Below are 25,384 nucleotides of genomic sequence, written 5' to 3'. Positions count from 1 at the left end.
AGACACACGCGCTACACGCAGGGGACGCGCGCTACACGCAGGGGAATGTGCTGCTCCCTCGGCATGTTCTGCCAGCTCCTGCCGCCCCGGGGTCTGTAAGCTCTCAGGAACAATCTCGCCAATCTCTGTGGCACGTTTCCGCCTGTGCGTGTCTTGTATTTAGGCGTGACCGTGTTCTGTATGATCTGCAGTCCTATAGTATATGTATTGTGTACAGTAACTATTTCCTATATGTACTAACACCCTCTCTGTCTCTTGTTTCTCTGCTTTCTGTCCTAGTGGGATGTGTAAGTATTTGCTAATGAGTGAAGCGATTATTGACCCTGTACTTACCATATGCAGGTTATAACGTGAGCTGCTATAGTGACACATATCTAATTGTTTTACCTAAATTCCACTCCTTTATATGTATGAGACTGCACCTTTCCCCGGGGGGAGGGGGGCTCTATTTATTTATTTACACCCAACATGTTCCCTCATCTCCCCTGCACTGCCGATACCTGGTACATGTGACCATTGGTAGGGAGCACTCTGATGCCGATACCTGTTACATGTGACCATTGGTAGGGAGCACTCTGATGCCGATACCTGTTACATGTGACCATTGGTAGGGAGCACTCTGATGCCGATACCTGTTATATCTGACCATTGGTAGGGAGCACTCGGATGCCGCTACCTGTTACATCTGACCATTGGTAGGGAGCACTCTGATGCCGATACCTGTTACATCTGACCATTGGTATGGAGCACTCTGATGCCGATACCTGTTATATCTGACCATTGGTAGGGAGCACTCGGCTGATGATACCTGTTACATGTGACCATTGGTAGGGAGCACTCTGATGCCGATACCTGGTACATCTGACCATTGGTAGGGAGCACTCGGCTGCCGATACCTGTTACATGTGATCACTGGTAGGAAGCACTCGGCTGCCGATACCTGGTACATGTGACCATTGGTAGGGAGCACTCTGATGCCGATACCTGTTATATCTGACCATTGGTAGGGAGCACTCGGCTGATGATACCTGTTACATGTGATCATTGGTAGGGAGCACTCTGATGCCGATACCTGTTACATGTGACCATTGGTAGGGAGCACTCGGATGCCGATACCCGTTAGATCTGATCATTGGTAGGGAACACTCGGATGCCGATACCTGTTAGATCTGATCATTGGTAGGGAGCATTTGGCTGCCGATACCGGTTACATGTGACCATTGGTAGGGAGCACTCGGATGCCGATACCTGTTACATGTGACCATTGGTAGGGAGCACTCGGATGCCGATACCCGTTAGATCTGATCATTGGTAGGGAACACTCGGATGCCGATACCTGTTAGATCTGATCATTGGTAGGGAGCATTTGGCTGCCGATACCGGTTACATCTGATCATTGGTAGGGAGCACTCGGATGCCGATACCTGTTACATCTGACCATTGGTAGGGAACACTCGGATGCTGATACCCGTTAGATCTGATCATTGGTAGGGAGCACTCGGATGCTGATACCCGTTAGATCTGATCATTGATAGGGAGCACTCGGATGCTGATACCTGTTAGATCTGATCATTGGTAGGGAGCACTCGGATGCCGATACCTGTTACATCTGACCATTGGTAGGGAACACTCGGATGCTGATACCCGTTAGATCTGATCATTGGTAGGGAGCACTCGGATGCTGATACCTGTTAGATCTGATCATTGGTAGGGAGCACTCGGGTGCTGATACCTGTTAGATCTGATCATTGGTAGGGAGCATTCGGATGCTGATACCTGTTAGATCTGATCATTGGTAGGGAGCACTCGGGTGTTGATACCTGTTAGATGTGATCATTGGTAGGGAGCACTTGGTCTCATCATGGTTACAGAATACTTGGTTACTATGCTATTGATGATTTTCTAATGTTTGTACTTGCTTACTGGATTACTGGTGACTCTAGTTTGTTCCATCATTAGTAGGGAGCAATTGGTTACTGCCATCATGCTAATACCTATCTGTGTATATAATCCATTTACAGATTGGCTGGATATATACGTCTTGTTTTTCTTTTCCTTTAGTCCCAGAAGCCCCTGACCGTCCGACCATTTCCACTGCTTCAGAGACATCTGTGTACGTTACGTGGATCCCACGGGCAAATGGGGGCTCCCCAATAACCTCTTTTAAGGTTGATCTCAAACGAATGGGAAGACACTGGGCCACTGTGGCAGAGAACATACCTCCATCCAAACTGTCCGTGGAGGTCTCCAACCTAGAGCCAGGTATAGTAATAACGACAAATACCCCCAACCCAGAGCCAGGTGTAGTAATAGCTACAAATACCCCCAACCCAGAGCCAGGTATAGTAATAACTACAAATACCCCCAACCCAGAGCCAGGTGTAGTAATAGCTACAAATACCCCCAACCCAGAGCCAGGTATAGTAATAGCTACAAATACCCCCAACCCAGAGCCAGGTATAGTAATAACTACAAATACCCCCAACCCAGGTATAGTAATAACTACAAATACCCCCAACCTAGAGCCAGGTATAGTAATAACTACAAATACCCCCAACCCAGGTATAGTAATAACTACAAATACCCCCAACCCAGGTATAGTAATAGCTACAAATACCCCCAACCCAGAGCCAGGTATAGTAATAGCTACAAATACCCCCAACCCAGAGCCAGGTATAGTAATAGCTACAAATACCCCCAACCCAGGTATAGTAATAACTACAAATACCCCCAACCCAGAGCCAGGTATAGTAATAACTACAAATACCCCCAACCCAGGTATAGTAATAACTACAAATACCCCCAACCCAGAGCCAGGTATAGTAATAACTACAAATACCCCCAACCCAGGTATAGTAATAACTACAAATACCCCCAACCTAGAGCCAGGTATAGCAATAACTACAAATACCCCCAACCCAGGTATAGTAATAACTACAAATACCCCCAACCCAGGTATAGTAATAACTACAAATACCCCCAACCCAGAGCCAGGTATAGTAATAACTACAAATACCCCCAACCCAGAGCCAGGTATAGTAATAACTACAAATACCCCCAACCCAGGTATAGTAATAACTACAAATACCCCCAACCCAGAGCCAGGTGTAGTAATAGCTACAAATACCCCCAACCTAGAGCCAGGTGTAGTAATAACTACAAATACCCCCAACCCAGAGCCAGGTATAGTAATAACTACAAATACCCCCAACCCAGGTATAGTAATAACTACAAATACCCCCAACCCAGAGCCAGGTATAGTAATAACTACAAATACCCCCAACCCAGGTATAGTAATAACTACAAATACCCCCAACCTAGAGCCAGGTATAGCAATAACTACAAATACCCCCAACCCAGGTATAGTAATAACTACAAATACCCCCAACCCAGGTATAGTAATAACTACAAATACCCCCAACCCAGAGCCAGGTATAGTAATAACTACAAATACCCCCAACCCAGGTATAGTAATAACTACAAATACCCCCAACCCAGGTATAGTAATAACTACAAATACCCCCAACCTAGAGCCAGGTATAGCAATAACTACAAATACCCCCAACCCAGGTATAGTAATAACTACAAATACCCCCAACCTAGAGCCAGGTATAGTAATAACTACAAATACCCCCAACCCAGAGCCAGGTATAGTAATAGCTACAAATACCCCCAACCCAGGTATAGTAATAGCTACAAATACCCCCAACCCAGGTATAGTAATAACTACAAATACCCCCAACCTAGAGCCAGGTATAGTAATAACTACAAATACCCCCAACCCAGGTATAGTAATAACTACAAATACCCCCAACCCAGGTATAGTAATAGCTACAAATACCCCCAACCCAGAGCCAGGTATAGTAATAGCTACAAATACCCCCAACCCAGAGCCAGGTATAGTAATAGCTACAAATACCCCCAACCCAGAGCCAGGTATAGTAATAGCTACAAATACCCCCAACCCAGAGCCAGGTGTAGTAATAACTACAAATACCCCCAACCCAGAGCCAGGTTTAGTAATAACTACAAATACCCACAACCCAGAGCCAGGTGTAGTAATAACTACAAATACCCCCAACCCAGAGCCAGGTATAGTAATAACTACAAATACCCCCAACCCAGGTATAGTAATAACTACAAATACCCCCAACCTAGAGCCAGGTATAGTAATAACTACAAATACCCCCAACCCAGGTATAGTAATAACTACAAATACCCCCAACCCAGAGCCAGGTATAGTAATAACTACAAATACCCCCAACCCAGGTATAGTAATAACTACAAATACCCCCAACCCAGAGCCAGGTATAGTAATAACTACAAATACCCCCAACCCAGGTATAGTAATAACTACAAATACCCCCAACCTAGAGCCAGGTATAGCAATAACTACAAATACCCCCAACCCAGGTATAGTAATAACTACAAATACCCCCAACCCAGGTATAGTAATAACTACAAATACCCCCAACCTAGAGCCAGGTATAGTAATAACTACAAATACCCCCAACCCAGAGCCAGGTATAGTAATAGCTACAAATATCCCCAACCTAGAGACAGGTATAGTAATAGCTACAAATACCCCCAACCCAGGTATAGTAATAACTACAAATACCCCCAACCTAGAGCCAGGTATAGTAATAACTACAAATACCCCCAACCCAGAGCCAGGTATAGTAATAGCTACAAATATCCCCAACCTAGAGACAGGTATAGTAATAGCTACAAATACCCCCAACCCAGAGCCAGGTATAGTAATAACTACAAATACCCCCAACCTAGAGCCAGGTATAGTAATAACTACAAATACCCCCAACCCAGAGCCAGGTATAGTAATAGCTACAAATATCCCCAACCTAGAGACAGGTATAGTAATAACTACAAATACCCCCAACCCAGAGCCAGGTATAGTAATAGCTACAAATATCCCCAACCTAGAGACAGGTATAGTAATAACTACAAATACCCCCAACCCAGAGCCAGGTATAGTAAGAACTACAAATACCCCCAACCCAGGTATAGTAATAACTACAAATACCCCCAACCTAGAGCCAGGTATAGCAATAACTACAAATACCCCCAACCCAGGTATAGTAATAACTACAAATACCCCCAACCTAGAGCCAGGTATAGTAATAACTACAAATACCCCCAACCCAGAGCCAGGTATAGTAATAACTACAAATACCCCCAACCTAGAGACAGGTATAGTAATAACTACAAATACCCCCAACCCAGAGCCAGGTATAGTAATAACTACAAATCCCCCAACCCAGGTATAGTAATAACTACAAATACCCCCAACCCAGAGCCAGGTATAGTAATAGCTACAAATACCCCCAACCCAGAGCCAGGTATAGTAATAGCTACAAATACCCCCAACCTAGAGACAGGTATAGTAATAACTACAATTACCCCCAACCCAGAGCCAGGTATAGTAATAACTACAAATACCCCCAACCCAGGTATAGTAATAACTACAAATACCCCCAACCTAGAGCCAGGTATAGTAATAACTACAAATACCCCCAACCCAGGTATAGTAATAACTACAATTACCCCCAACCCAGAGCCAGGTATAGTAATAACTACAAATACCCCCAACCCAGAGCCAGGTATAGTAATAACTACAAATACCCCCAACCCAGGTATAGTAATAACTACAAATACCCCCAACCCAGGTATAGTAATAACTACAAATACCCCCAACCTAGAGCCAGGTATAGTAATAACTACAAATACCCCCAACCCAGGTATAGTAATAACTACAAATACCCCCAACCTAGAGCCAGGTATAGTAATAACTACAAATACCCCCAACCTAGAGCCAGGTATAGTAATAACTACAAATACCCCCAACCTAGAGCCAGGTATAGTAATAACTACAAATACCCCCAACCCAGGTATAGTAATAACTACAAATACCCCCAACCTAGAGCCAGGTATAGTAATAACTACAAATACCCCCAACCCAGAGCCAGGTATAGTAATAACTACAAATACCCCCAACCTAGAGCCAGGTATAGTAATAACTACAAATACCCCCAACCCAGACCCAGGTATAGTAATAACTACAAATACCCCCAACCCAGGTATAGTAATAACTACAAATACCCCCAACCCAGAGCCAGGTATAGTAATAGCTACAAATATCCCCAACCTAGAGACAGGTATAGAAATAACTACAAATACCCCCAACCCAGAGCCAGGTATAGTAATAGCTACAAATACCCCCAACCTAGAGACAGGTATAGTAAGAACTACAAATACCCCCAACCCAGGTATAGTAATAACTACAATTACCCCCAACCCAGAGCCAGGTATAGTAATAACTACAAATACCCCCAACCCAGAGCCAGGTATAGTAATAACTACAAATCCCCCAACCCAGGTATAGTAATAACTACAAATACCCCCAACCTAGAGCCAGGTATAGTAATAACTACAATTACCCCCAACCCAGAGCCAGGTATAGTAATAACTACAAATACCCCCAACCCAGGTATAGTAATAACTACAAATACCCCCAACCTAGAGCCAGGTATAGTAATAACTACAAATACCCCCAACCCAGGTATAGTAATAACTACAAATACCCCCAACCTAGAGCCAGGTATAGTAATAACTACAAATACCCCCAACCCAGAGCCAGGTATAGTAATAACTACAAATACCCCCAACCCAGAGCCAGGTGCTGTAATAGCTACAAATACCCCCAACCTAGAGACAGGTATAGTAATAACTACAAATACCCCCAACCCAGAGCCAGGTATAGTAATAACTACAAATCCCCCAACCCAGGTATAGTAATAACTACAAATACCCCCAACCCAGAGCCAGGTATAGTAATAGCTACAAATACCCCCAACCTAGAGACAGGTATAGTAATAACTACAATTACCCCCAACCCAGAGCCAGGTATAGTAATAACTACAAATACCCCCAACCCAGGTATAGTAATAACTACAAATACCCCCAACCTAGAGCCAGGTATAGTAATAACTACAAATACCCCCAACCCAGGTATAGTAATAACTACAATTACCCCCAACCCAGAGCCAGGTATAGTAATAACTACAAATACCCCCAACCCAGGTATAGTAATAACTACAAATACCCCCAACCCAGGTATAGTAATAACTACAAATACCCCCAACCCAGAGCCAGGTATAGTAATAACTACAAATACCCCCAACCCAGGTATAGTAATAACTACAAATACCCCCAACCCAGGTATAGTAATAACTACAAATACCCCCAACCTAGAGCCAGGTATAGTAATAACTACAAATACCCCCAACCCAGGTATAGTAATAACTACAAATACCCCCAACCTAGAGCCAGGTATAGTAAGAACTACAAATACCCCCAACCTAGAGCCAGGTATAGCAATAACTACAAATACCCCCAACCTAGAGCCAGGTATAGTAATAACTACAAATACCCCCAACCCAGGTATAGTAATAACTACAAATACCCCCAACCTAGAGCCAGGTATAGTAATAACTACAAATACCCCCAACCCAGGTATAGTAACTACAAATACCCCCAACCTAGAGCCAGGTATAGTAATAACTACAAATACCCCCAACCTAGAGCCAGGTATAGTAATAACTACAAATACCCCCAACCCAGGTATAGTAATAACTACAAATACCCCCAACCTAGAGCCAGGTATAGTAATAACTACAAATACCCCCAACCCAGAGCCAGGTATAGTAATAACTACAAATACCCCCAACCTAGAGCCAGGTATAGTAATAACTACAAATACCCCCAACCCAGACCCAGGTATAGTAATAACTACAAATACCCCCAACCCAGGTATAGTAATAACTACAAATACCCCCAACCCAGAGCCAGGTATAGTAATAGCTACAAATATCCCCAACCTAGAGACAGGTATAGAAATAACTACAAATACCCCCAACCCAGAGCCAGGTATAGTAATAGCTACAAATACCCCCAACCTAGAGACAGGTATAGTAATAACTACAAATACCCCCAACCCAGAGCCAGGTATAGTAATAACTACAAATCCCCCAACCCAGGTATAGTAATAACTACAAATACCCCCAACCCAGAGCCAGGTATAGTAATAGCTACAAATACCCCCAACCCAGAGCCAGGTATAGTAATAGCTACAAATACCCCCAACCCAGGTATAGTAATAACTACAAATACCCCCAACCTAGAGCCAGGTATAGTAATAACTACAAATACCCCCAACCCAGAGCCAGGTATAGTAATAGCTACAAATATCCCCAACCCAGGTATAGTAATAACTACAAATACCCCCAACCCAGAGCCAGGTATAGTAATAGCTACAAATATCCCCAACCTAGAGACAGGTATAGTAATAACTACAAATACCCCCAACCCAGAGCCAGGTATAGTAATAACTACAAATACCCCCAACCCAGAGCCAGGTATAGTAATAACTACAAATACCCCCAACCCAGGTATAGTAATAACTACAAATACCCCCAACCTAGAGCCAGGTATAGTAATAACTACAAATACCCCCAACCCAGGTATAGTAATAACTACAAATACCCCCAACCTAGAGCCAGGTATAGTAATAACTACAAATACCCCCAACCCAGAGCCAGGTATAGTAATAACTACAAATACCCCCAACCCAGAGCCAGGTGCTGTAATAGCTACAAATACCCCCAACCTAGAGACAGGTATAGTAATAACTACAAATACCCCCAACCCAGAGCCAGGTATAGTAATAACTACAAATCCCCCAACCCAGGTATAGTAATAACTACAAATACCCCCAACCTAGAGCCAGGTATAGTAATAACTACAAATACCCCCAACCCAGAGCCAGGTATAGTAATAACTACAAATACCCCCAACCCAGAGCCAGGTGCTGTAATAGCTACAAATACCCCCAACCTAGAGACAGGTATAGTAATAACTACAAATACCCCCAACCCAGAGCCAGGTATAGTAATAACTACAAATCCCCCAACCCAGGTATAGTGATAACTACAAATACCCCCAACCCAGAGCCAGGTATAGTAATAGCTACAAATACCCCCAACCCAGAGCCAGGTATAGTAATAGCTACAAATACCCCCAACCTAGAGACAGGTATAGTAATAACTACAATTACCCCCAACCCAGAGCCAGGTATAGTAATAACTACAAATACCCCCAACCCAGGTATAGTAATAACTACAAATACCCCCAACCTAGAGCCAGGTATAGTAATAACTACAATTACCCCCAACCCAGAGCCAGGTATAGTAATAACTACAAATACCCCCAACCCAGAGCCAGGTATAGTAATAACTACAAATACCCCCAACCCAGGTATAGTAATAACTACAAATACCCCCAACCTAGAGCCAGGTATAGTAATAACTACAAATACCCCCAACCCAGGTATAGTAATAACTACAATTACCCCCAACCCAGAGCCAGGTATAGTAATAACTACAAATACCCCCAACCCAGGTATAGTAATAACTACAAATACCCCCAACCCAGGTATAGTAATAACTACAAATACCCCCAACCCAGAGCCAGGTATAGTAATAACTACAAATACCCCCAACCCAGGTATAGTAATAACTACAAATACCCCCAACCCAGGTATAGTAATAACTACAAATACCCCCAACCTAGAGCCAGGTATAGTAATAACTACAAATACCCCCAACCCAGGTATAGTAATAACTACAAATACCCCCAACCTAGAGCCAGGTATAGTAATAACTACAAATACCCCCAACCCAGAGCCAGGTATAGTAATAACTACAAATACCCCCAACCTAGAGCCAGGTATAGTAATAACTACAAATACCCCCAACCCAGACCCAGGTATAGTAATAACTACAAATACCCCCAACCCAGGTATAGTAATAACTACAAATACCCCCAACCCAGAGCCAGGTATAGTAATAGCTACAAATATCCCCAACCTAGAGACAGGTATAGAAATAACTACAAATACCCCCAACCCAGAGCCAGGTATAGTAATAGCTACAAATACCCCCAACCTAGGTATAGTAATAACTACAAATACCCCCAACCTAGAGCCAGGTATAGTAATAACTACAAATACCCCCAACCCAGGTATAGTAATAACTACAAATACCCCCAACCCAGAGCCAGGTATAGTAATAACTACCAATACCCCCAACCTAGAGCCAGGTATAGTAATAACTACAAATACCCCCAACCCAGAGCCAGGTATAGTAATAACTACAAATACCCCCAACCCAGAGCCAGGTGCTGTAATAGCTACAAATACCCCCAACCTAGAGACAGGTATAGTAATAACTACAAATACCCCCAACCCAGAGCCAGGTATAGTAATAACTACAAATCCCCCAACCCAGGTATAGTAATAACTACAAATACCCCCAACCCAGAGCCAGGTATAGTAATAGCTACAAATACCCCCAACCCAGAGCCAGGTATAGTAATAGCTACAAATACCCCCAACCTAGAGACAGGTATAGTAATAACTACAATTACCCCCAACCCAGAGCCAGGTATAGTAATAACTACAAATACCCCCAACCCAGGTATAGTAATAACTACAAATACCCCCAACCTAGAGCCAGGTATAGTAATAACTACAAATACCCCCAACCCAGGTATAGTAATAACTACAATTACCCCCAACCCAGAGCCAGGTATAGTAATAACTACAAATACCCCCAACCCAGGTATAGTAATAACTACAAATACCCCCAACCCAGGTATAGTAATAACTACAAATACCCCCAACCCAGAGCCAGGTATAGTAATAACTACAAATACCCCCAACCCAGGTATAGTAATAACTACAAATACCCCCAACCCAGGTATAGTAATAACTACAAATACCCCCAACCTAGAGCCAGGTATAGTAATAACTACAAATACCCCCAACCCAGGTATAGTAATAACTACAAATACCCCCAACCTAGAGCCAGGTATAGTAATAACTACAAATACCCCCAACCCAGAGCCAGGTATAGTAATAACTACAAATACCCCCAACCTAGAGCCAGGTATAGTAATAACTACAAATACCCCCAACCCAGACCCAGGTATAGTAATAACTACAAATACCCCCAACCCAGGTATAGTAATAACTACAAATACCCCCAACCCAGAGCCAGGTATAGTAATAGCTACAAATATCCCCAACCTAGAGACAGGTATAGAAATAACTACAAATACCCCCAACCCAGAGCCAGGTATAGTAATAGCTACAAATACCCCCAACCTAGAGACAGATATAGTAAGAACTACAAATACCCCCAACCCAGGTATAGTAATAACTACAATTACCCCCAACCCAGAGCCAGGTATAGTAATAACTACAAATACCCCCAACCCAGGTATAGTAATAACTACAAATACCCCCAACCCAGAGCCAGGTATAGTAATAGCTACAAATATCCCCAACCTAGAGACAGGTATAGAAATAACTACAAATACCCCCAACCTAGAGCCAGGTATAGTAATAACTACAAATACCCCCAACCCAGGTATAGTAATAACTACAAATACCCCCAACCCAGAGCCAGGTATAGTAATAACTACCAATACCCCCAACCTAGAGCCAGGTATAGTAATAACTACAAATACCCCCAACCCAGAGCCAGGTATAGTAATAACTACAAATACCCCCAACCCAGAGCCAGGTGCTGTAATAGCTACAAATACCCCCAACCTAGAGACAGGTATAGTAATAACTACAAATACCCCCAACCCAGAGCCAGGTATAGTAATAACTACAAATCCCCCAACCCAGGTATAGTAATAACTACAAATACCCCCAACCCAGAGCCAGGTATAGTAATAGCTACAAATACCCCCAACCCAGAGCCAGGTATAGTAATAGCTACAAATACCCCCAACCTAGAGACAGGTATAGTAATAACTACAATTACCCCCAACCCAGAGCCAGGTATAGTAATAACTACAAATACCCCCAACCCAGGTATAGTAATAACTACAAATACCCCCAACCTAGAGCCAGGTATAGTAATAACTACAAATACCCCCAACCCAGGTATAGTAATAACTACAATTACCCCCAACCCAGAGCCAGGTATAGTAATAACTACAAATACCCCCAACCCAGGTATAGTAATAACTACAAATACCCCCAACCCAGGTATAGTAATAACTACAAATACCCCCAACCTAGAGCCAGGTATAGTAATAACTACAAATACCCCCAACCCAGGTATAGTAATAACTACAAATACCCCCAACCTAGAGCCAGGTATAGTAATAACTACAAATACCCCCAACCCAGAGCCAGGTATAGTAATAACTACATATACCCCCAACCTAGAGCCAGGTATAGTAATAACTACAAATACCCCCAACCCAGGTATAGTAATAACTACAAATACCCCCAACCCAGAGCCAGGTATAGTAATAGCTACAAATATCCCCAACCTAGAGCCAGGTATAGTAATAACTACAAATACCCCCAACCCAGAGCCAGGTATAGTAATAACTACAAATACCCCCAACCCAGAGCCAGGTGCTGTAATAGCTACAAATACCCCCAACCTAGAGACAGGTATAGTAATAACTACAAATACCCCCAACCCAGAGCCAGGTATAGTAATAACTACAAATCCCCCAACCCAGGTATAGTAATAACTACAAATACCCCCAACCCAGAGCCAGGTATAGTAATAGCTACAAATACCCCCAACCCAGAGCCAGGTATAGTAATAGCTACAAATACCCCCAACCTAGAGACAGGTATAGTAATAACTACAATTACCCCCAACCCAGAGCCAGGTATAGTAATAACTACAAATACCCCCAACCCAGGTATAGTAATAACTACAAATACCCCCAACCTAGAGCCAGGTATAGTAATAACTACAAATACCCCCAACCCAGGTATAGTAATAACTACATATACCCCCAACCTAGAGCCAGGTATAGTAATAACTACAAATACCCCCAACCCAGGTATAGTAATAACTACAAATACCCCCAACCCAGAGCCAGGTATAGTAATAGCTACAAATATCCCCAACCTAGAGACAGGTATAGAAATAACTACAAATACCCCCAACCCAGAGCCAGGTATAGTAATAGCTACAAATACCCCCAACCTAGAGACAGATATAGTAAGAACTACAAATACCCCCAACCCAGGTATAGTAATAACTACAATTACCCCCAACCCAGAGCCAGGTATAGTAATAACTACAAATACCCCCAACCCAGGTATAGTAATAACTACAAATACCCCCAACCCAGGTATAGTAATAACTACAAATACCCCCAACCTAGAGCCAGGTATAGTAATAACTACAAATACCCCCAACCCAGGTATAGTAATAACTACAAATACCCCCAACCTAGAGCCAGGTATAGTAATAACTACAAATACCCCCAACCCAGAGCCAGGTATAGTAATAACTACAAATACCCCCAACCTAGAGCCAGGTATAGTAATAACTACAAATACCCCCAACCCAGACCCAGGTATAGTAATAACTACAAATACCCCCAACCCAGGTATAGTAATAACTACAAATACCCCCAACCCAGAGCCAGGTATAGTAATAGCTACAAATATCCCCAACCTAGAGACAGGTATAGAAATAACTACAAATACCCCCAACCCAGAGCCAGGTATAGTAATAGCTACAAATACCCCCAACCTAGAGCCAGGTATAGTAAGAACTACAAATACCCCCAACCCAGGTATAGTAATAACTACAATTACCCCCAACCCAGAGCCAGGTATAGTAATAGCTACAAATATCCCCAACCTAGAGACAGGTATAGAAATAACTACAAATACCCCCAACCCAGAGCCAGGTATTGTAATAACTACAAATACCCCCAACCCAGGTATAGTAATAACTACAAATAACCCCAACCTAGAGCCAGGTATAGTAATAACTACAAATACCCCCAACCCAGGTATAGTAATAACTACAAATACCCCCAACCCAGAGCCAGGTATAGTAATAACTACCAATACCCCCAACCTAGAGCCAGGTATAGTAATAACTACAAATACCCCCAACCCAGAGCCAGGTATAGTAATAACTACAAATACCCCCAACCCAGAGCCAGGTGCTGTAATAGCTACAAATACCCCCAACCTAGAGACAGGTATAGTAATAACTACAAATACCCCCAACCCAGAGCCAGGTATAGTAATAGCTACAAATCCCCCAACCCAGGTATAGTAATAGCTACAAATACCCCCAACCTAGAGACAGGTATAGTAATAACTACAATTACCCCCAACCCAGAGCCAGGTATAGTAATAGCTACAAATACCCCCAACCTAGAGACAGGTATAGTAATAACTACAATTACCCCCAACCCAGAGCCAGGTATAGTAATAACTACAAATACCCCCAACCTAGAGCCAGGTATAGTAATAACTACAAATACCCCCAACCCAGGTATAGTAATAACTACAAATACCCCCAACCTAGAGCCAGGTATAGTAATAACTACAAATACCCCCAACCCAGGTATAGTAATAACTACAAATACCCCCAACCTAGAGCCAGGTATAGTAATAACTACAAATACCCCCAACCCAGACCCAGGTATAGTAATAACTACAAATACCCCCAACCTAGAGCCAGGTATAGTAATAACTACAAATACCCCCAACCCAGAGCCAGGTATAGTAATAGCTACAAATATCCCCAACCTAGAGACAGGTATAGAAATAACTACAAATACCCCCAACCCAGAGCCAGGTATAGTAATAGCTACAAATACCCCCAACCTAGAGACAGATATAGTAAGAACTACAAATACCCCCAACCCAGGTATAGTAATAACTACAATTACCCCCAACCCAGAGCCAGGTATAGTAATAACTACAAATACCCCCAACCCAGGTATAGTAATAACTACAAATACCCCCAACCCAGGTATAGTAATAACTACAAATACCCCCAACCCAGAGCCAGGTATAGTAATAGCTACAAATATCCCCAACCTAGAGACAGGTATAGAAATAACTACAAATACCCCCAACCTAGAGCCAGGTATAGTAATAACTACAAATACCCCCAACCCAGGTATAGTAATAACTACAAATACCCCCAACCCAGAGCCAGGTATAGTAATAACTACCAATACCCCCAACCTAGAGCCAGGTATAGTAATAACTACAAATACCCCCAACCCAGAGCCAGGTATAGTAATAACTACAAATACCCGCAACCCAGAGCCAGGTGCTGTAATAGCTACAAATACCCCCAACCTAGAGACAGGTATAGTAATAACTACAAATACCCCCAACCCAGAGCCAGGTATAGTAATAACTACAAATCCCCCAACCCAGGTATAGTAATAACTACAAATACCCCCAACCCAGAGCCAGGTATAGTAATAGCTACAAATACCCCCAACCCAGAGCCAGGTATAGTAATAGCTACAAATACCCCCAACCTAGAGCCAGGTATAGTAATAACTACAATTACCCCCAACCCAGAGCCAGGTATAGTAATAACTACAAATACCCCCAACCCAGGTATAGTAATAACTACAAATACCCCCAACCCAGGTATAGTAATAACTACAAATACCCCCAACCTAGAGCCAGGTATAGTAATAACTACAAATACCCCCAACCCAGGTATAGTAATAACTACAAATACCCCCAACCTAGAGCCAGGTATAGTAATAACTACAAATACCCCCAACCCAGAGCCAGGTATAGTAATAACTACAAATACCCCCAACCTAGAGCCAGGTATAGTAATAACTACAAATACCCCCAACCCAGAGCCAGGTATAGTAATAACTACAAATACCCCCAACCTAGAGCCAGGTATAGTAATAACTACAAATACCCCCAACCCAGGTATAGTAATAACTACAAATACCCCCAACCCAGAGCCAGGTATAGTAATAGCTACAAATACCCCCAACCCAGAGCCAGGTATAGTAATAGCTACAAATACCCCCAACCTAGAGACAGATATAGTAAGAACTACAAATACCCCCAACCCAGGTATAGTAATAACTACAATTACCCCCAACCCAGAGCCAGGTATAGTAATAACTACAAATACCCCCAACCCAGGTATAGTAATAACTACAAATACCCCCAACCCAGGTATAGTAATAACTACAAATACCCCCAACCCAGAGCCAGGTATAGTAATAGCTACAAATATCCCCAACCTAGAGACAGGTATAGAAATAACTACAAATACCCCCCAACCCAGAGCCAGGTATTGTAATAACTACAAATACCCCCAACCCAGGTATAGTAATAACTACAAATACCCCCAACCTAGAGCCAGGTATAGTAATAACTACAAATACCCCCAACCCAGGTATAGTAATAACTACAAATACCCCCAACCCAGAGCCAGGTATAGTAATAACTACCAATACCCCCAACCTAGAGCCAGGTATAGTAATAACTACAAATACCCCCAACCCAGAGCCAGGTATAGTAATAACTACAAATACCCCCAACCTAGAGCCAGGTATAGTAATAACTACAAATACCCCCAACCCAGAGCCAGGTATAGTAATAACTACAAATACCCCCAACCCAGAGCCAGGTATAGTATTAACTACAAATACCCCCAACCCAGGTATAGTAATAACTACAAATACCCCCAACCCAGAGCCAGGTATAGTAATAACTACAAATACCCCCAACCTAGAGCCAGGTATAGTAATAACTACAAATACCCCCAACCCAGGTATAGTAATAACTACAAATACCCCCAACCTAGAGCCAGGTATAGTAATAACTACAAATACCCCCAACCCAGGTATAGTAACAACTACAAATACCCCCAACCCAGGTATAGTAATAACTACAAATACCCCCAACCCAGGTATAGTAATAACTACAAATACCCCCAAGCTAGAGCCAGGTATAGTAATAACTACAAATACCCCCAACCCAGAGCCAGGTATAGTAATAACTACAAATACCCCCAACCTAGAGCCTGGTATAGTAATAACTACAAATACCCCCAACCTAGAGCCAGGTATAGTAATAACTACAAATACCCCCAACCCAGGTATAGTAATAACTACAAATACCCCCAACCCAGGTATAGTAATAACTACAAATACCCCCAACCCAGGTATAGTAATAACTACAAATACCCCCAAGCTAGAGCCAGGTATAGTAATAACTACAAATACCCCCAACCTAGAGCCAGGTATAGTAATAACTACAAATACCCCCAACCCAGAGCCAGGTATAGTATTAACTACAAATACCCCCAACCCAGGTATAGTAATAACTACAAATACCCCCAACCCAGAGCCAGGTATAGTAATAACTACAAATACCCCCAACCTAGAGCCAGGTATAGTAATAACTACAAATACCCCCAACCCAGGTATAGTAATAACTACAAATACCCCCAACCTAGAGCCAGGTATAGTAATAACTACAAATACCCCCAACCCAGGTATAGTAACAACTACAAATACCCCCAACCCAGGTATAGTAATAACTACAAATACCCCCAACCCAGGTATAGTAATAACTACAAATACCCCCAAGCTAGAGCCAGGTATAGTAATAACTACAAATACCCCCAACCCAGAGCCAGGTATAGTAATAACTACAAATACCCCCAACCTAGAGCCTGGTATAGTAATAACTACAAATACCCCCAACCTAGAGCCAGGTATAGTAATAACTACAAATACCCCCAACCCAGGTATAGTAACAACTACAAATACCCCCAACCCAGGTATAGTAATAACTACAAATACCCCCAACCCAGGTATAGTAATAACTACAAATACCCCCAAGCTAGAGCCAGGTATAGTAATAACTACAAATACCCCCAACCTAGAGCCAGGTATAGTAATAACTACAAATACCCCCAACCCAGAGCCAGGTATAGTATTAACTACAAATACCCCCAACCCAGGTATAGTAATAACTACAAATACCCCCAACCCAGAGCCAGGTATAGTAATAACTACAAATACCCCCAACCTAGAGCCAGGTATAGTAATAACTACAAATACCCCCAACCCAGGTATAGTAATAACTACAAATACCCCCAACCTAGAGCCAGGTATAGTAATAACTACAAATACCCCCAACCCAGGTATAGTAACAACTACAAAAACCCCCAACCCAGGTATAGTAATAACTACAAATACCCCCAACCCAGGTATAGTAATAACTACAAATACCCCCAAGCTAGAGCCAGGTATAGTAATAACTACAAATACCCCCAACCCAGAGCCAGGTATAGTAATAACTACAAATACCCCCAACCTAGAGCCAGGTATAGTAATAACTACAAATACCCCCAACCTAGAGCCAGGTATAGTAATAACTACAAATACCCCCAACCTAGAGCCAGGTATAGTAATAACTACAAATACCCCCAACCCAGAGCCAGGTATAGTATTAACTACAAATACCCCCAACCCAGGTATAGTAATAACTACAAATACCCCCAACCTAGAGCCAGGTATAGTAATAACTACAAATACCCCCAACCCAGAGCCAGGTATAGTAATAACTGCAAATACCCCCAACCCAGAGCCGGGCGCAGTCACACGTACAAACGCCTTCCTCCTCCCACAGCCGGGCGCAGTCACACGTACAAACGCCTTCCTCCTCCCACAGCCGGGCGCAGTCACACGTACAAACGCCTTCCTCCTCCCACAGCCGGCCGCAGTCACACGTACAAACGCCTTCCTCCTCCTGCAGCCAGACGCAGTCACACGCACAAACGCTTTCCTTTGGGGAAATGAGGGTGTAAAGTCCTTTTGGATCTCTGCTGAGCATTTTCTCTTGTTCACCACAGGAGTGATGTACAAATTCCGAGTCATCGCCATCAACACATACGGGGAGAGTCAGCGCAGTACCGTGTCTCGGCCTTATGAAGTCGCTGCCTATAGCAGCCGTTTGCCCAATGCACTGATTGTTGGTCCTCGCATCGACCACACAGAGGCCGTGACGGACACACAGATCCTGCTGAAGTGGACGGTGGGTCTATTAACCCCTCTCTCACTATTTCCGTGTCTTCAGTGGTGTTTACGCTATAAGATTAACCAGTTTTCCAGAGAGATTTAATTGACTTTGCCAGCTGGTTACTGATGTATAATTATGTGTCATAGCTCGTTACTCTTCTCCACAATCAGTTATCTCTTCCTATTGCTACATACAGAGACTTTACACTTCTCCCATTGTTTGTCCATCAGTACACACCGTCCAACAACAACAACACTCCCATCCAAGGCTTCTACGTGTACTACCGCCCCACCGACAGCGACAACGACAGCGATTACAAGAGGGATATGCTGGAAGATGGTGAGCGCTCTTGTTATCGGTTATTTGTATTGTCCGTGCTGGCCCACCCTGGTCACCACGGATGCCGGACCTGCATGATGAACCAATAAGAGCTTATTAATGTAGGTTCTCTATTCCGAAGTCTGCAGACGGCCACTACAACAGGCCAGCCGCTGTCACTAGGCTTTGGGGAAATGTATTCGGGTGTAAACGGTGGCTTCCTATATACTGACGTTACATGCAAATGTGCAGAGAAATTAGTGTCTGTTACAGAATAAATCCTGTTCTATATTGTTTTCTAAATGATCGCTGACCGGGAACAATAGTGGAAACTGATTAACTGTGATTGTTGTGGAAACGAGCATTTATTTATTATAAGGCGGATTGCTTAACATGTGAATATATGTATATATACTGCATGTTCACACAGGGACAAAGCAGAACCATTTAATCAGCCACCTGCAGCCTGAGACGTCTTATGACATCAAAATGCAGTGTTTCAATGAGCGCGGAGCCAGCGACTACAGTAACGTCATGATGTGCGAGACTAAAGGTGAGACATGGTCCTTATCGGCTTCTACACCAACGTGATTGGGAACATTAATCCCTATTGTGTAACAGAGAGAACAGGACATGGGAGATAGAGCTGGGTGGTAAAACCGTCACTTAATGTTAATTCTAGGATGTCCTAAAAGTTTAGACAATTGAGAAAGCAGCTGGGGGGGTGTAATGTGAAGGGAACAGATTAAACAATCATTTTTGCATAACGGTAGAGTTTACAGTAATCCAGTTGCCCAATATCTTCGCTGGAGCAATTAACAATTGGCTAGAGTCTTCCTGATATCACTTTGTGTTAGAACCCCGGTCCACTGACTCTATGGGTGGGGGGTCCTCTGACTCTATGGGGGTGGGGGGGGGGGGTCCCCTGACTCTATGGGGGGGGGGGGGAACCCTGGTACCTGTAAGGATGTGCAGTAATCTGTATATCTTCTCTGTACAATTTAGCGAGGAGGAGCCCCGGAGCCTCGGAATACCCGGTGTCGGAGCTTGCTACACCATCTACCGTTGATCGGGGTGGAGGGGGGAGCTCCAGCTCGTCCAGTGCGTTGGCCCGCAGCGGAGACATGCTCTATGTTATCGTTGGCTGTGTGCTAAGCGGGATGGTCCTGATCCTCATGACGTTCATTGCTATATGTCTTTTGAAACATCGGCAGCAGAGTCTCCTGAACAGTGAGTCCCTGCAAGTCTCCTAGCGCTCTTCTGTTATACGGCGAATACTGTTACTAAGAAATAATTACAGCTAGTGTTTCAGCGCCTTTTAAATGGTTGAACATTAGTCTCTAAAAGAAATAAGTGAACTAGAACGACAACAGAAGCCATGTTTTCCAGGGGCCCACGCGTTTCACTCAGTAATTACTTTATATTTTGTGTGTTGAAGAGTTACAGGGGCTGATGTGACTACAGAAATGCCAGTATAACAATCATTAAACATTGGTTTGGATAGTAAATTTAGCTTTCACTATTATTTCACGCAATGTGGGATATAATCTAACGTAGATTTGGGTAACTCTTGAATAATGCAACAAAAATGATCCTTTAAATTAAGAGCGCAGGTTTGTGTTTTTGTATGCGATTGTCATGTTTCTGGCCTCTTCCTGTAGAGTTCGAGCCTCCCGGTTACCTCTATCAAGGATCAGATCTTAACGGGCAAATTATAGAATATACAACGTTACCAGGAACAAACCGCATCAACGGCAACATCCATGGCGGGTTTATGGGGAACGGGAATATTGCGAATGGTTATCCTCACATACATCACAACGCACATAATGGTGTGAATGGGGATCTGTATCCGAGCTGCCCGGGGGCCCTGAAGGAAACCTGCTCGGACCACGAACAGTCGCCGCACAGCGTTTCCAACGTAAGTCAGCTATGCCCTCCCCACCTTCCATGGTGTAATATCGTCTGTACTAGATCCTGCTTACGCTGTATATGTGGGGTATTAAGTGACGCACCATGCATGGGAAGGTGATGGGGGCACTCTCTTTTGTTCACCTCCTGTTTTAGTAAATAAGATGGGATTCTATCTATACAAAGGGGGTGGAAGCGATAGTCTTATGTCTGGCAGAGTAGTGTAATAATCCTGCTTTGTTCACCAGCTCTGGCCTCTAACGTAAATATACCCAGAGCATTCGCTCTTCTCTCATGTCAGACGATGGGGGCGGCTTAGTGCGGGGGCCCCAGCAGTTATGAATTGTTTCCGTCAGCAACTAGCTTCCTGGATTTACCAGCAAAGGAATTGTCGGCAAGTGCTATACTGTATGACAGACCTCTAATACTGTTATTACTTCCCTGCCCCGTGATACTGAGACAGTACACATCCAGGCAACTTCTATAATGTTTACTTATTAAATAATACCCCTGTATATATGTATTGTTATTACAAGGTAATGGGCCGGCATATTAGCCTGCACCTTGGGTCTTGTTTAGCTAATGCAGCTTCGCTCTCATTGCAGGGGGGTGTTTTATATACGTCTGTCCCCCAAACAGACCCGACTGAGTGCAGGAACTGCCGGAACTGTTGCAACAACAACAGGTCAGTAACTAGACGGCTCAGAGACTGGGACGGTTCCTGGATACATGTAGAGCGTTGTCTCTTCTATCAAATAGTTCTTTTTAGGTAACGTGGGTTTGCCACCTCGGTGTTAGCCCTGAGACTATACAACAGTCTCATCCCTATAAATCCCGGCTACACCATGGAAACAGAAACGAGAGGAAATGAGAAATATATATTTGGGGTTTATTTCTCATGAATCCCTAGAACGATCCATAATTTTATCACCATTGTGATGTCAGGGCCTGATTCAGAACCGGACACTATTTGCGGACGCTCGTTCAGAAAAAGGGGCCGGCTATTTAAATTGAGCGCTCGCTCTTTGCAGTCTGTTGACGCCTCTATGTCTGAGCGAGCAAACGAAACATGCGCTCGCTATTTTGTAAAGACGCCCCCTGGCCGCTCACATCATACATCGAAAGGCGTCTGAACTGCTCGCAGTGCTTGTGGTTGGATTTTCTTACCGCAATCATGCGAACAGTTCAGGCTAAGAGACAACCTAGTGACGTGGTCGATGACGCTGCTTTGTTAATTATGCACACCCTTAAAACGCCCATTTTGACCGTTTGGCACGCCTGCGTTCTGATCTCCACTCCCTGTTTTCAAGCACCTTCCCCTGTTACCACCCACAAACGCCTCATTCTGTCACTCAAATTAGCAGGCACTCGCTATTTTGCGAGCGCTCGATTTCCGACCGCAATGACTGGTTGGCGCATGCGCATTACGACCCATACGCATGCGCAGATGTGCGAACATCGCTCGGAGCGAACGAGCTGCCGCTTACGAGCGGCTCTGAATCAGGCCCTCAGTCGTTAGATGAGCCAGTGTTCTCCCCAGAAGTTTTTTCCAGCCGGGTAGCATCAAAAAGTAGCCCGGTGGGGGTTTTCGCAATTATGCGCGCCGGGAAAAAGGGGTATCTCCCTTACCAATCCAGCCCGACAGGTCTCTGGCTGCTCCCCCACTGGTTCTCAATCAAAAGTGCCCATTATGCAGTGCCTCCTGTAGTTTAGCTTTGCCCTTATGTAGTGCCCCCAGGCTTAGTGTCCCTTATGCAGTGTCTCCAGTAGCAGCCCCTTTTATACAGTGCCCCCAGTAGCAGCCCCCTTTATACAGTGCCCCCAGTAGCAGCCCCCTTTATACAGTGCCCCCAGTAGCAGCCCCCTTTATACAGTGCCCCCAAGTAGCAGCCCCCTTTATACAGTGCCCCCAAGTAGCAGCCCCCTTTATACAGTGCCCCCAAGTAGCAGCCCCCTTTATACAGTAACGCATACTCACAAAAGAAAAAAAAAATAGACAACTTACCTGATCCCCGCTCCAGCCGACGACCGCCGATGTCCGCTGCACCCTGCCCGCTCTGCACTATGACGTCTCTCCCGTCAACCGCTGCTGGGGGAGCCGGAATGGGAGCTCATGAGTGAGCTCTAGCCGGCTCCCTCCGTGGCCGCAGCAGCCAATCAGAGTCTGCGTGACTCTCATTGGCTGGCTGCGCTGCCGCTGGCGGCTGTGTGTATGTTTCTGTGTAGGGCAGACTGCTACTCACTGCCATCTGCCCTACACTGGTGGGGCCCTGGGGACACTAGCGGCGGGTGCGGGCTCCTGTGCAATGCACCGGCTGCACCGCCGCTAGTTCTCAGTGCAGCTCAACTGCCGGGCGGTGGGGGATTTTTGCCGGGCGGACTACCTGACAAATAAAGCATGGGGAGAACACTGTGCGTTGCTAGGGCTGCCATGTGTCCTGTTTATCCCAGGATAGTCCTTCAGCAGCACAGAGTATCTAAGTACAACCAGCCAGAGTTATATGCCCCCCCAGAGGAAGCAGCCTCTTCCTACCAGCATAATATCCCTGTGTTTTTCTCCTCGTACAGGTGTTTTAGCAAACTGAACGGCTCTTATTACAGCAATGGTGTGGCCAGGGTGCCGCATGAAGAGGACGACCAGGAAATGAAGCCTCTTAACCCTGTCTCTGTGCCCGGCTGCTTGTACCCGCCTGAACCAGAGTGCGCACAACAGATAGAAGTGAAAGAAAAGGAATTGGAGACACCGCCGCGTTCCTCGTCCGACGATGAGAGAGAGAGCGTCTCATGAAGGTAACGCACAGATTATATACGGGGCATAGGATGGAGGTTGGCGCATCTGTCTAGGAAATGGCGACAACATAGGGTACCATAGTCATGCAGAGGAAAGGGAATGTTATATGTGTATAGTTGGGGGAATACAGTTATTGTATAGATAGATAATGTATTACTGTTGTGTATAGGATGGAGACTATCACAGACGTAGGTTTTGTACATCAATGTGCAATGCTTGTGTAAAATGTAGAATACCATGATTTGGTGTGTTATTTTTTATCTTGTATAGAGGATTTAAAATACTGTGGTCACGTAGTAGAAGGAAAGTGTCGTAGCTCTGTAGATAACGGATAATACTGTAGTCATGTAGTGGAAGGAAAGTGCTGTAGCTCTATAGATGACGGAGAATACTGTGGTCACGTAGTGGAAGGAAAGTGTCATGGCTCCTACAATGACGGATAATACTGTGGTCATGTAGTGGAAGGAAAGTGTCATGGCTCCTACAATGACGGATAATACTGTGGTCATGTAGTGGAAGGAAAGTGTCATGGCTCCTACAATGACGGATAATACTGTGGTCATGTAGTGGAAGGAAAGTGTTGTAGCTCTGTAGATGATGGAGAATACTGTGGTCATGTAGTGGAAGGAAAGTGTTGTAGCTCTGTAGATGATGGAGAATACTGTGGTCACGTAGTGGAAGGAAAGTGTCGTAGCTCTGTAGATAACGGATAATACTGTGGTCACGTAGTGGTAGGAAAGTGTCGTAGCTCTGTAGATGATGGAGAATACTGTGGTCATGTAGTGGAAGGAAAGTGTCATGGCTCCTACAATGACGGATAATACTGTGGTCATGTAGTGGAAGGAAAGTGTCATGGCTCCTACAATGATGGATAATACTGTGGTCATGTAGTGGAAGGAAAGTGTCATGGCTCCTACAATGACGGAGAATACTGTGGTCATGTAGTGGAAGGAAAGTGTTGTAGCTCTGTAGATAACGGAGAATACTGTGGTCACGTAGTGGAAGGAAAGTGTCATGGCTCCTACAATGACGGATAATACTGTGGTCATGTAGTGGAAGGAAAGTGTTGTAGCTCTGTAGATGATGGAGAATACTGTGGTCATGTAGTGGAAGGAAAGTGTCATGGCTCCTACAATGACGGATAATACTGTGGTCATGTAGTGGAAGGAAAGTGTTGTAGCTCTGTAGATGATGGAGAATACTGTGGTCACGTAGTGGAAGGAAAGTGTCATGGCTCCTACAATGACGGATAATACTGTGGTCATGTAGTGGAAGGAAAGTGTTGTAGCTCTGTAGATGATGGAGAATACTGTGGTCATGTAATGGAAGGAAAGTGTCATGGCTCCTACAATGACGGATAATACTGTGGTCATGTAGTGGAAGGAAAGTGTCATGGCTCCTACAATGACGGA

General features: G+C 44.2%; 1 protein-coding gene across 4 annotated transcripts in view; it reads left to right on the top strand.

Annotated features, from left to right (window-relative positions):
- Nucleotides 1–25,384, top strand: part of CDON (cell adhesion associated, oncogene regulated) — a 220,354-nt gene that overhangs the window by 187,121 nt on the left and 7,849 nt on the right. For 3 of the 4 annotated variants that reach the window (XM_088481767.1, XM_088481766.1, XM_088481765.1), the window contains 8 exons: nt 2,062–2,262; nt 18,786–18,967; nt 19,183–19,291; nt 19,701–19,823; nt 20,276–20,500; nt 20,932–21,191; nt 21,787–21,866; nt 23,750–23,971. In XM_088481767.1, coding sequence (XP_088337893.1) covers nt 2,062–2,262; nt 18,786–18,967; nt 19,183–19,291; nt 19,701–19,823; nt 20,276–20,500; nt 20,932–21,191; nt 21,787–21,866; nt 23,750–23,969 — 1,400 coding nt within the window. In that variant the 3' untranslated portion in view covers nt 23,970–23,971. The remainder of the gene's footprint in view (nt 1–2,061; nt 2,263–18,785; nt 18,968–19,182; nt 19,292–19,700; nt 19,824–20,275; nt 20,501–20,931; nt 21,192–21,786; nt 21,867–23,749; nt 23,972–25,384) is intronic. The other variant, XM_088481768.1, reaches the window with a different exon arrangement.

The sequence above is a fragment of the Taudactylus pleione genome, unplaced genomic scaffold (genome assembly GCF_031769625.1).
Source record: "Taudactylus pleione unplaced genomic scaffold, aTauple2 ptg000278l, whole genome shotgun sequence".
Taxonomy (NCBI): Eukaryota; Metazoa; Chordata; class Amphibia; order Anura; family Myobatrachidae; genus Taudactylus; species Taudactylus pleione.
Note: the sequence above shows the minus strand (reverse complement) of the source record. Positions and strands in the feature narration are given on the sequence as shown.